The sequence below is a fragment of the Symphalangus syndactylus genome, chromosome 14 (assembly GCF_028878055.3).
Source record: "Symphalangus syndactylus isolate Jambi chromosome 14, NHGRI_mSymSyn1-v2.1_pri, whole genome shotgun sequence".
NCBI classification, from domain to species: Eukaryota; Metazoa; Chordata; class Mammalia; order Primates; family Hylobatidae; genus Symphalangus; species Symphalangus syndactylus.
The window spans coordinates 90297744-90310632 of NC_072436.2; the positions used below are offsets into that span (position 1 = coordinate 90297744).

At 35.3% G+C, this 12889-nt stretch overlaps 1 protein-coding gene across 18 annotated transcripts in view; it reads left to right on the plus strand.

Moving 5' to 3' along the window:
* Window positions 1-12889, plus strand: part of NRXN1 (neurexin 1) — a 1136968-nt gene that overhangs the window by 478131 nt on the left and 645948 nt on the right. For all 18 annotated transcript variants that reach the window (XM_055242605.2, XM_055242606.2, XM_055242608.2 and 15 more), the window contains one exon: window positions 9287-9725. In XM_055242605.2, the coding sequence (XP_055098580.1) occupies window positions 9287-9725 (439 nt within the window). The remainder of the gene's footprint in view (window positions 1-9286; window positions 9726-12889) is intronic.

Sequence of the window (12889 nt, forward strand, 5' to 3'; positions counted from 1 at the left end):
AATCATCTATATATCTATTATATATCTATCTATCATATATTTGTCTAATCTATCTATAATACATGCACATACATATACTAAATGGTATATTATATACTTATACTAATGTCTGCCTCCTTAGAAAAATGTAAAATTAAGTGGTGGAGGAAACTTCACTGAGCTTATGAGGCTGGAGACACAAAAGAAGATGCATTGATTAATCTAGACACATCATTTAGTGTCACTATTTTGTTATTATCAGTTCAAAGATATTTTCTTGGTACATGGGAAGATAGTTTCCCCTAATAAAATAATAATAATAGTGGCTACTTTCCCCCCATTGAAACTAGCAGGAGATTGAAAAGTTTTTTGGATAAAGCAGACATGCATTGCCTTTCTTAGCAGCATCTGCTGGCTTGGAGTAGAAACTCTTAACCCCAAGTTATGGTGAGATAACTTTCAGCAAGATCATGAAAGACTGACGCAGAAAGTATCTTCATCACTTCCTTTTAAAATAGCAGTGAACATTGCAAGTTCATTGATTCTAGTTAACTTGTTCAGTGTCTTTCTAAATGCTATCACTGGGAAATTACTGCAATTTTTACCCCCTCAGGACTTTTATTTCTGTATGTGAACATCAACTTATTATGAAGCTAACATAGTTTTAAAGTTGGAGTCACCTTTAAATAAGCTCCAGTTCCTTTTCTGTCACGTTGCTAAAAAGTGGAGTGCTCTTCATTTGTAATTGCTTAAGAGCATTTCATAACCCTGGACCTATGGCAGAGTTTGTTCATTGTTCTTTTTTCTTTTTTAACACAAAATTGAAAGAACACCAAACACTGAAGTCCCCAATACATTATTTTGATCAGAGATTGATGCCAACTTGGATAGTCTCCTAGCCTTTTAAGCCTCAGTTTCCTCATCTGAAAATAAGACAATTGATCAAGTTTGCAGTTTGTATTTCAAAAAGATCTTCGGCTGAAACTTCACATTACTGACATTTGTGGTTCATTTTTCCATTTATTTCCAAAAGGCATTACTGAATCACTAATGTGAGAAAAATAGACATAACTATTTAATGAAACTCAGGTTATTCTTTTACATACTCATATGCACTGAAAGCTTCATAAATAGAGCTGCTAACCCAAGGACAACTCAGTCTTTCAACTCCCATGAGTAACTTCTACATATTGCACATAATGTTGTCTCAGTAACTTTAAGCAGTTCACTGAATGCTGGAATGAAGGAAGGACAAAGCAGGAGGGGTTTTCTTTTCCTTTTTCTTCCCCTGATTAATGGGATATATTTGTTTGTATTTAATTGAGACTAAGCAAAAATATTTTTCTCTTTGTTGCGTAAACAAAATATTGTTTTTTCCTTCTCCAATTTTTAACTATTTTTTTTGTCTTAAAATGTCATATGCCTTTGTGGATAAATTATATTACTGTAGTTTGATTTGCATTTTATAACAGGTTTTAGTATTTGGGTTTGGAGAAGATAACATATTTCATTGAAAATATTATCTGTACATGGTCTCTGAATCAGATTAGATCAGGGGAAAAAAAGATCAACTTGCTGCCTTCCCAAAACACTCTGATTTTTCAAAATTATTTACGTATGTCTCTTTAAAATTAAATTTCCTTACTGCTAAGAATTGCTTTTAAAGATGCATTACTTTGGGAGGCCGAAGCAGGCGGATCACTTGAGATCAGGAGTTCGAGACTAGCCTGGCCAACATGGTGAAACCACGTTTCTACTAAAAATCCAAAATTAACCAGGCGTGGTAGCACATGCCTGTAGTCCCAGCTACTCGGGAGGCTGAGGCAGGAGAATTGCTTGTACCTGGGCAGCAGAGGTTGCACGATTACACCATTGCACTCCAGCCTGGGTGACAGAGTGAGACACCTTCTCAATAAATAAGTAAATAAATAAACATGCATCGGACTACTTTGTACAGGGCTTGTTCATTTTCTACACTGTCTTCCCTATCCACTAACCCTCCCGCAGCCACTCCACAGTTGTATGTACTGTACTGGATGCCCACCTGTCTCCTGTGGACATATCACACTACACATGAAAATTTCTATGTAGTGACATTCCCAGAAAAGCTAAAATCCTATTAGTCTCTTGGTCAGTTAAGCTCAACAGTGTTTGACATTTTTGCTAGAATCATATCCTATGCTAGACCTTCAGTGTAAGAAAGTGAATAGCATAAGAAACTTGATTTTGGGTGGAAGATTAAACAATAATGGGTGCAAAGATTTTAAAAAGTGACCACCTTGCCTCTATTCTGCTTTTAAGATTGTCTCCTTGTAGTGGCAGGAACATGAAGGGAAATGTCTAATTTTCTCCTTTTATTGAATCATAAAATAATAATTTTTGGAGGCTACAGTTTTTTTTGTGGAGAGCACCAACTTTATAAGTGCTAAAATTTGCTTTTGGGCCAAAACATTTTTGATACAAAATGAGTAGGACCATCTTTGTGCTCAAACCAAACTTCTAATTTTTTGAAATTATCAAATATTGTTAATGTATTTATATTTTGTTATGTCTCTGGCATACATAGGTATGTATTATCTACTTATCTATGTATCTCTTGAGAGATATACCATATATTCTAACATAAGTGCATATTTATATGGACATCAATGACATTAAATTTGACATGTAGTGTATCTGGGTAATGTTTAAACTCTGGGTGTGTGTGTAGGTGTGTGTCTGTGTATATGTGTTGATTACATATAGTTTACCTGTTATATATTTACCACTAGCAAATATTTAAGATAAATTAAACTAGCGTATTAAAGTAGTTTATTTTCAGTGTAACATGTTCTATGGAACTATGCATATGCACAGGGGAGTGACTAAAATTGCATTTGATTGATCCTACCATAGTGTGTGTCTAAAAAGTGCATATCTGATTGAATTGGAAGTGTCAGAATTGAAACATAATTTCAAAATAATAAGTTAATGTTGGGGATGAAAGTTCTAGTATGCTGCATTTCCTTTTCTGAGCTCTTTCTTACCCAGATCATGACAAAGCAAATGCAATTTATCTGCAACTTACTGGATGGTGCTTGTACTTTTCACTTGCTGGCTAGTTCCTGGTTGTATTTTGACACAGTGCACTGATATAAAGAGATGGTGCCTAGAAAGATCACAGCTAGGTGAAAATGATAATTAAATTCCGGTACTTGAAATAGATATTTTCACTTGATATTTATTTATTTATTTATTTATTTATTTATTTATTTATTTATTTATTGAGACGGAGTCTCACTCTGTCACTTAGGCTGCAGTGCAGTGGCGCCATCTTGGCTCACTACAAGCTCTGCCTCCCGGGTTCACGCCATTCTCCTGCCTCAGCCTCCCCAGTAGCTGGGACTGCAGGCACCTGCCACCACGCCCGGCTAATTTTCTGTATTTTTAGTAGAGATAGGGTTTCACCATGTTAGCCAGGATGGTCTCTATCTGGATCTCGTGACCTCGTGATCCGCCTGCCTCGGCCTCCCAAAGTTCTGAGATTACAGGCATCAGCCACCGCGCTTGGCCTTCACTTGGTCTTAATAGAATAAAAGCATTAACTGCATTTTAAACAAATAAACAAAAATAAGCATTAAAGCAACAGTCCCTTTAAATAATTCTTAAACCACACAGACTTTTAAGATAACATTTGTTACATTCTAAATGAGATACCTGTTGAAAAACTACAATATCATCTTGGAAACAGAAATAGGCCCTCTGCTATAACTGGACTTGAAGGGACATTTTAATCAGTAGATACACAATAAATTCCTCTACTTACTTGTGACATTTGATTCACTTAGAGATATTTTAATGACAACAAATGAAGGAAAAATACTGGTATTTAGAACGTACATGTAACTCATTGAAAGGTTATCATTTTGCCTGATGACAAACAGCTGTTTGACTGTGAATCTACTTAGCAACTGCTATCAAAAACGAAGATAAATTTCCTGCTGAAACAAAGATAAAGAGATAAAGTTTGAGGTTAACGTCATTAGATATTCAGACAGGATTAAACATGATCATGAAGAAAGACATGCAATCACTCTGTGCCTCCAGATATTTATTGATAACAGAATAATGTTACCTATTTTCTAGGTAACATTATGGTAATAGGAAGTAATGATACCTATTTTCTAGGATGCATATGGGAATTAAACACATTAATATATATAAAACTCTTGTAAGAGGGCCTGCCAGAAAGTGAACTGGTATATCTTAACTGATCATTGTAGTGGCTTTGGTGATAGTAGTAGCTGCTGTTGTTAGATACTACAGAGACCCTTCCATGGGTGAAAATACAACTCCTAGGTTAGCTAGCCTGCTATGTATATTTTCTAGTTAAGGAACTTTACAGAGAAAGCCTGATGTGTACATCCAACTGCAATGTAAATATCAGCATGAAAAAGGAAGCCCCAATCTGCTGAATACCTTTGAAGCTGCTGATCTCAGCACTATTTAATTCCCTTAATTATGTGGCCAGTCAATTACTATCTACCTTCTTAGCTGTTACCTTTGTTAGGACAATTCAATGTAAGAATAAGAATGTTATTTATAATAATATTAATAAAAGCAATGAGTATTTACTTGATCACTTACTCCATGCTAGGACCCATTATTAGCACTTTAACTAAAATATAATTTATTATTTACAGTAACCTTAATGTGGTAGATAGCATTGTCCTTTACGAATAAAACACTGAGACTTGGCAAGGTTGAAGAACTTGCACAAGATCACAGGTTTCAAAATGAGTTAGCTGGAATTCTCTCTGAAATCAGACTTGAGAACCAAATTCTTAGGCCTCACTCCTTATTATCCGCAAGTATGAAAGATAAAACCAAGATAGATTAAAATATGAGTCATTCATGTTCTCTCAGGGAGGGTCATAACAAAGTCTAAATATCTAAACAACCCTAACTTCGGTGCTTATTTCACCATCCTGCATACTACCATAGTTAAATAATGAAAAGTCTTCATCATGCATGTTAATGAAGTTAAGACCTCCATTGTAATTTCCAAGCTGAAGCATATATTTATTTTAAAAAGTCATTATCTGAGTGGCAAATATTTTCACACTGAATTTCACATACTCCCGCTCTGTTGAAAGAGCCTTATCTATCAACTACCAGTGCCTCAGCACCATCTGTACAAAACTTAGATAGATATAATCCTTGTGGCGTGTCTGTGTACCTGAAGATGCAATGAACATTCTCTTTATTAATGGATTAGTGTTTCAGTATATCTGAAAGTAGAGAACAATATCCTGGCATCAAAAATAGCAACAGGAGAAAGCCAGAAAGGGGGCAGGAACAATCGAGCATCTTTTATGTCTGTCCCAAGTCACACAGATTAAGGGTAAAAAAGCTCAAGAATTTATAGATATGGCATGCCTTTATAGATGTCAGTTTCCAAAATTAAGAAACTGAGACAGAGAGAGGTTAGCGACTTGGCTTAGTAATAGCTTTGAGATCGAACCAAGTTAATATGCAGACTATTAAGCTCCTATTCTTTAAGTTATTTATTTTCTCTGTATTGCTGTCATGTTTTCAGGATTATCATTAAGATCAAAGATAATGCTCAGTGATTGTTTTCCTCAAAGGTAAACCCTAGGAATGTGAAAATGCAAACATATTACTCCCTATTCTTGCATATTAACGTGAGAGGGACACTAAAAATTCTAACAAATGTTTGAGGAAATGGGAAAGAAGCCCATGAAGCAAGGAAGTAAAATTCAACATTTTGAATCACTCTTCAAAAAAAAAAAAAAAAAAAAAAAAAAAAAAATCAATGTCCCCAAAGAAACCTTGGTTCTATAAACAGATCCAAATGAGTGTGCACAGATATCATCAATTGTTATGATGATAAAGTATATAGAAATTTGTTCAAAAGTGAAACATGTAAATTGCAACTTTTGACATAAGAATTAAAAATATATGAATAATTATAAGGTGTTCCCATGATTGAGTGCCACATTGTTTCAGAAAGAAGAAAAAATAGCTTACACATGAATTTTTAGAAGAGTTAGAATACTTACTAGCTACTCATTATTCTAATTGAACTAGATTCAGTTCATTTTAAGAGCAGGTCTAACTTTAGAAAAGTAGGGTAGTTATAAAATCTGGGTCAGATGAAATAGTAGTATAAATCTGAGAGCTATAAGCCTACCAATGCAAAATTGCTTTTCTGTTTTCTGGAGTAGCCTTTCAAAGAGTACAAAAGGGGAAGAAAAAAATACACAGTGTGCTTCTCCTCAAGATAGTTCTTGTAGGAAAGAGTTCTTGTATCTGGAGATAGTTCTTTCCTACAAGAGCAATATTGAGGAGAAGCAGAGTGTATATTTTTGTGTATAAACCTCTGGAGAGTTTTAACTCAGGCATTCTTCATTCTAAAAGGAATTTATACCTCACAAAATGTGTGTGAAGATGAAATTTCCCAATGCATGGGCCAACTTGTCAATTATGAACTGGATATGCACATAAGTTTATGCTTTTTCCTAGAGAAATAGGGCAAAATAGTAATTAGTTTATGAGATTGGTCCGCAATACCATATTCTGCTGTATTTTAATTATAGGTCTAAACATTATTATTTACAAAAGCCTATAATCTAGAAACTAGGTTTAAAAAGGTGAAGGGAGAATTTTGTTCAACTATAAACAAGTATTTATTGAGCATCTACTCTGTGCCAGCCACTGATCTTGGTGCTGCACTGTGGTGAGCAAGGTTCTTGCCAGTATAAAGCATATAAAGCATTGATTCTGGTGGAGATACTTTTTTTTTTATGAGAGATGCATGGCTAACCTTAATAAATTTTACCCAGGGAATTATCCCTACTTCTAATTTTTTACATCTTCCTGAACCTTTTCATCACCAAGACACCTGATTCAGTTATAAGATTATGTCTCATTGAAATCCTTGCCCAGACTTAGACTGCCCCTCATTCTTCAACTTTATAGTGGCTGATGTCAGATTCAAGAGACAATATACCAGGGCTAAAACCCACTTGTTCATGTCAGAAACACTCAATTCTATTACAGTGATTCTATTATAAGAATGAGTGTTAGCATTGATCAACAGAAGCATCATTTGGGTCTGAAAATACTTATTCTTGATCAATATCTATGTCAAAAGAATGCCCACATACTAGAATATAAATCAATAGGAAAAAGGAAAAATAATATAGGTTTGAGTAGCATGAAAGTCATAGTGAGAAGCGATAAAACTTGGAAAATCATCCTTGAAAAGCATTTTCCCTGCCTCTAAAGATCTCCAAAGAAAGGCAATCCTAAATAAATTTTTCTAAGACTTAATAGATCTTTCTCTTTTCAAAAAAGTATTCTTAAGAATTAATGTAATTCCTTTTTGTTATTATTCAAGTTCATTTTCTATTCTTTTGTTGTCAATAGATGCTTGTTAAACCATTGTACATATTTGTTCAAAGAATAAGGGATATCATATTCTTTATTATAATCCTTCTTCAAGTTAAAGGTAAACTGAAACACCAGGCCCAGCATTGGAAAGATGTGACTTATTTAGTTGGCACAAATCATGTATAAAAACCAATTATATGTGTGGGCTTTATTTCTAAATGCTTTCTTATGGATAAATTTAGAACTAAAATCTATGTCCGTTAGATGATAAAGCACTGATTTTTATTATCGTGTATTTTACGTAGTTAATATTTATTGAAATCTTACAATGTGCTTGGCATTGGAATGAATGCCTTTATGTAGCTTTTCGCACTTATGTGTATTTTCTTATTTAATTATTATAACGATTATGTGAAGTATTATTTTCTTTTAAGGAGTGAAACAGGCTTATAGAGATTTCCCAGTTCAGTAATGCTGGAGCCAGAATTTGAACTCAGGAAGTCCAGTACCAGAGCATGTACTCTTAATTACTCTGAAAAATAAAGTATCCATTAACAAATCCTATCAGGAAACTCATCAGCCATCTGTTGGTTCAGTTGGCCATGGGTTTGGAATAACTGCTGCATTGACTTGGTTGACTTCATAGTGCTAATCAGATACAGGCTGTCTTATTTTTCCTGTTATATGTATTATGTAAAACACCCATGCCATTCCTAAAAAATGAAAAACAAAACATACATGTGTGTATACATATACATATATATGTATATTTTTACATGTGGATAAATAAATCTAGAGTCTAGCAATGTTGGGAGCTTTGAAATCTATAGAGTGCCTTCATAAAAGAACCTAGATAGTTACGTGGGCCTAGATAACTAATTCACCCTTAAGTCAGTATGGTCTATGTATTTTAGAAATATGATTATCCACTGTATGCATTTTGTAGAGAAAAGATGTCCTTCTCTCTTTATCTTTATGTCAAAATACCTTTGAATTTGTTAGCGTGATGGGATAGCAAAAGTATGGTACCGTGAACCCTGTCAGTGAATTTATCGAATGTGTTAATTGGAATCCAAAAAGCCTTAGGATCATCAATAAGCACTCAGAAGTGCCTAGCCTCTTTCACTGAAGTGCTTTGGAAAATGAGAGTACAAGACAACCCTTGCTCATCATTTGTGTAAATTAAAAGTGAAATGGATCACCAGTAACACAGGTTGAATAAATTGAGGGGAAGCACCATATTCTACATGTGGCAGTGCCACGTTATTTAACAGTATTCAAAGGTATTGATGCAGGTCAGGGATCTTCTGTATGTTAGTTTTATATATATATATATATATATTTTTTTTTTTTTCTGACAAATATCAGGCTGCTTTGTGCTTTAACTTGTTGTGACTATCTTGCAAAGTTAATATCCACAGTGGATATATAGATAATAGAAGAGATCCAATATTTTAGGGGACTGGTATATAATGGTATCCAATTTCAAATGCTTTAATGATGGGAACTTAATAACCTCAATGCTTATATTTAAATTTAAAAATATCATAGACAACTATGAAACAAGTAGCTTTTATAAGTTCAAGTCTTAACATGTTAATGTAGACATGAAATTAAAGATATATGCAGATTTTTTAATTATTTGAGTTAAATACAAGCAGTTTGTGTGTATATGCACATGCGTGTGTGCATCTGGACACACATTATTTGAATTAATTTAAATTGTTATGGTTATTGTTCTATGAATTGACACTTGAATTTTATTTGCCTGAAAAATGTTTCCTTTATACAACAAAATTAACTAAATATTGTGTGCCTTTTTATGATGTCCTTGCAAGTTACATGAGCTGTTGACAAGTTTCAGATATTAAACTATGGAGGGTAGTTTCTCACTGCTATCCTCTGCCCACAGGTTGTATATAAAAATAATGATGTGAGGCTGGAATTATCTCGACTTGCCAAGCAAGGAGATCCTAAGATGAAGATCCATGGAGTGGTGGCATTTAAATGTGAGAATGTTGCAACTTTAGACCCAATCACCTTTGAAACCCCAGAGTCTTTCATCTCTTTGCCTAAATGGAATGCAAAGAAAACTGGCTCCATATCATTTGATTTCCGTACAACAGAGCCAAATGGCCTCATCTTATTTAGCCATGGCAAGCCAAGACATCAAAAAGATGCCAAGCACCCACAGATGATAAAGGTGGACTTCTTTGCTATTGAGATGCTAGATGGCCACCTCTACCTCCTCCTGGACATGGGGTCAGGTACTATAAAAATAAAAGCCCTGTTGAAGAAAGTGAATGATGGAGAATGGTATCATGTGGACTTCCAGAGAGACGGACGGTCAGGTAAACTTACCATTTTTCTATGCTGTTTATCTGCCAGAGCACCCCACCCACCCGTGCCATTCCTAAAAGTGAAAACCAAGACATATTAAAGACTACTTGCATTTGTTTCTTTAGAGTAAAAGAAATTGCCTGATATTGCTTCTGTTTCACACCATATAAAAATCAGAAAGAGCTAATCAATTATCATAGTTGGGCATCAAACCCCAAATGCTCAAATGTCTTCTAAAATAGCTTCTTAAATGAACTTTTATTGGGTAATCAAGTGCCAAATCTTGCAGAAAATTGTGTCTTGAATTTGCAAGTGAAAAAATTCAAAGTTTTTCTATTCCCAGTTTTCTCTTATGTTATTGGATGTTTGGAGGTACCCGAAGTGGCAAATATAGAATATGAAAAACAATTAGAATGACCCAAACATAAAATCCTTGGTTTGGTACAGCACACTTTAGGATGCGTCTATGGCATTAAAAACACTTTAATCAATACAGTAGCATTTCAAGGGCAGTGGCAAAGCTCTGCTGCCCTTCCAGACTGCTTCCCTTTCTGATGAAAGGTATTTGGAATTCCACCAGCAAACATTCTGCTTCCTGTTGCTGCATTTTATTTCTCTAAGAGAGGAGGGGTAAAGGTGGCAGGTAAAGTTTCTCCGAAGAAATCACTTTTACACTGAAATTTGGGAGTGTTTTAGGGGGCTTAGGATGTTGACTAATATGAGCTTTGAGGGGAAAGGATCATCCAGGAAGCAGAAATGACATTTGTGGGAATCCTGGGAAAGAGAGGGAAGGTGGGAGGAAGAGAGAGAGAGAGAGAAGAGAGGGAGAAAGAGGCAGACAGAGAGGGAGAGAAGAGAAGGGGAGAGAAATCGGTTTTAAGTATACAACTACATTTATTTAATTCCCTTCACCTTGGGCTCCCATGCTCTGATTGTCCTACTCATACATAAATCAAATGATCTTATAATAGAAGATAACTAAATTTAGACCTATCTACTCTCCTTCTTTACTTCACCCACCCCCAACCGACTCTAAAAGAAGCTGAGTGCTTCTTTTAGACTCAGTAATCTGTGATAACCATCCTCTTTCAGAAGGGCCCTGTTGAAGACCTGGGGCTGAACTCTCTTGCTCATACCCTCCTTGCATGGGCACCCTCGGTACTTGTTTTTACTCCCAGCTGAACTATTTTCTGCTTCCCTCTTATCCCTGCTTTTTTACTCTGCTGTTTATAGATCAAGAAGATTGTGTTTGCCTGTTTGGAAATATGTTTTTTAACTAACAAAATAAAGAAATAGAATATATGGAAATTGAGAAGGAGTTGGGAGTGAGTGTGGAGAGAAGGAAGGTCAGAACCCATTGCTCTCATTCCCAGATATATTGGAGACTGTGTTTCTGATTCATTCCTCTCTGGAAACTTTGTCTCCCTAAATATTCTCACTTTCCTAAAGAAGTCTACAAGGAATTGAATTACCATTTCTACTTCCTCCTCCCCCTCCCCCTCCCCCTCCCTCTCTGTCATCCTCCTCCTCCTCCTCCTCCTCCTCCTCCTCTTCTTCTTCTTCTTCTTCTTCTTCCTCTTCTTCCTCTTCTTCCTCCTCTTCCTCTTCTTCTTCTTCTTCTTTCTGATTTAAGCTGAGAAGAGGCTGGGCACAGTGGCTCACGCCTGTAATCCCAGCACTTTGGGAGGCCGAGGCAGGCGGATCACAAGGTCAGGAGATCGAGACCATCCTGGCTAGCATAGTGAAACCCCGTCTCTACTAAAAATACAAAAAAAAAATCAGTTGGGTGCGGTGGCGGGTGCCTGTAGTCTCAGCTACTCGGGAGGCTGAGGCAGGAGAATGACATGAACCTGGGAGGTGGAGTTTGCAGTGAGCTGAGATCCCGTCACTGCATTCCAGCCTGGGAGATAGAGCGAGACTCCGTCTCAAAATAAATAAATTAATTAATTAAAAATAAGCTGAGAAGAGTTCATTGATGGGAATGCAAAAATATAACAATAATAATAGAGTGTTCCCCTCTGACTCCCTCCAGCCTATCTCTGCCAGAGATAGCAGTTAATTTGGTACATATGAACTTTCAGGCAGAAGAATTTTGAAGTGGTGGGGGCATGGGCTAATGTAGTGCTTTGAAATTAAATTCGCTTGTGGATGTTATAATTTGACTTAAGGTAGATCTAGAATAAAATTTTGAAAATTACTTTCAAGAAGAGATATTTTAAGTCAGATTTTATAGCACTTTAAAACAAAACATGCCAAAAATAGTGGTGTCATTACAGGTGTGAACCTGTAATCTCCACACTTAGGGTCACTTGAGCCCAAGAGTTCCAGGCTGCAGTGTGCCATGATCATACCATTGCACTCCAGCCTGGGCAACAGAGCAAGACCTTGTCTCAAAACAACAAAACAACCCATATCAGATTAAACAGGTATCTTCTGAAAGTTCAGAGGAGAAAAAAAACACCAAACATCAAATCAGTTGCTTTTCATTCACTTAGAAATGAGGAATTTTCTAACTATATGAATGTAATACACAATTAATTCAAAATACTAGTAAATACAAAATAATATAAAAGAAAAAGGAAAGTATTCATTATTCATTTGAAAATAATGATTTATATTTTTGGGTATTTCTTTCCAGTCTTTCTTCTATGTAAATTGTGTGTGTGTCTTTATATTTGTGCATGTGTCTCTCTCTACATGTATATGTGTATATCTATGTATATATATGCATATGTACATACATGCCACACATGCACATATACACATACTCAGAACAAAATTATTTTTAATATTTTATGAGGTTTCTTATTATAAGGAGAAAGTATTGATGCAATCTAATTAATTATCAGATAAATACTTTAATCTTCAAGCAGAATAAAATCTGCTTTTTCTGTTTAAGCTCTTTAATTCATCCAAATTACCAAGAGTTTATTAATTACTGTATTTGTACCCTCATTGGAGAAGGTCAAAAGTAGATGATATCTACTTTAATTTACAAAGCTCAATTCTGTATGGGAAGAACAGAAACACGTTCTAAGGAAGGGTTTGCATCTAAGAAAGAAAATAAACAAAGCATGAGATTTTTCTTTGAATCCAATGGAAAGATCAAATTACTATGCTTGGTGCTGTTGTGATGGTAAAGTACTTTTATGTGATTAAAATTTCAGATTAGTGA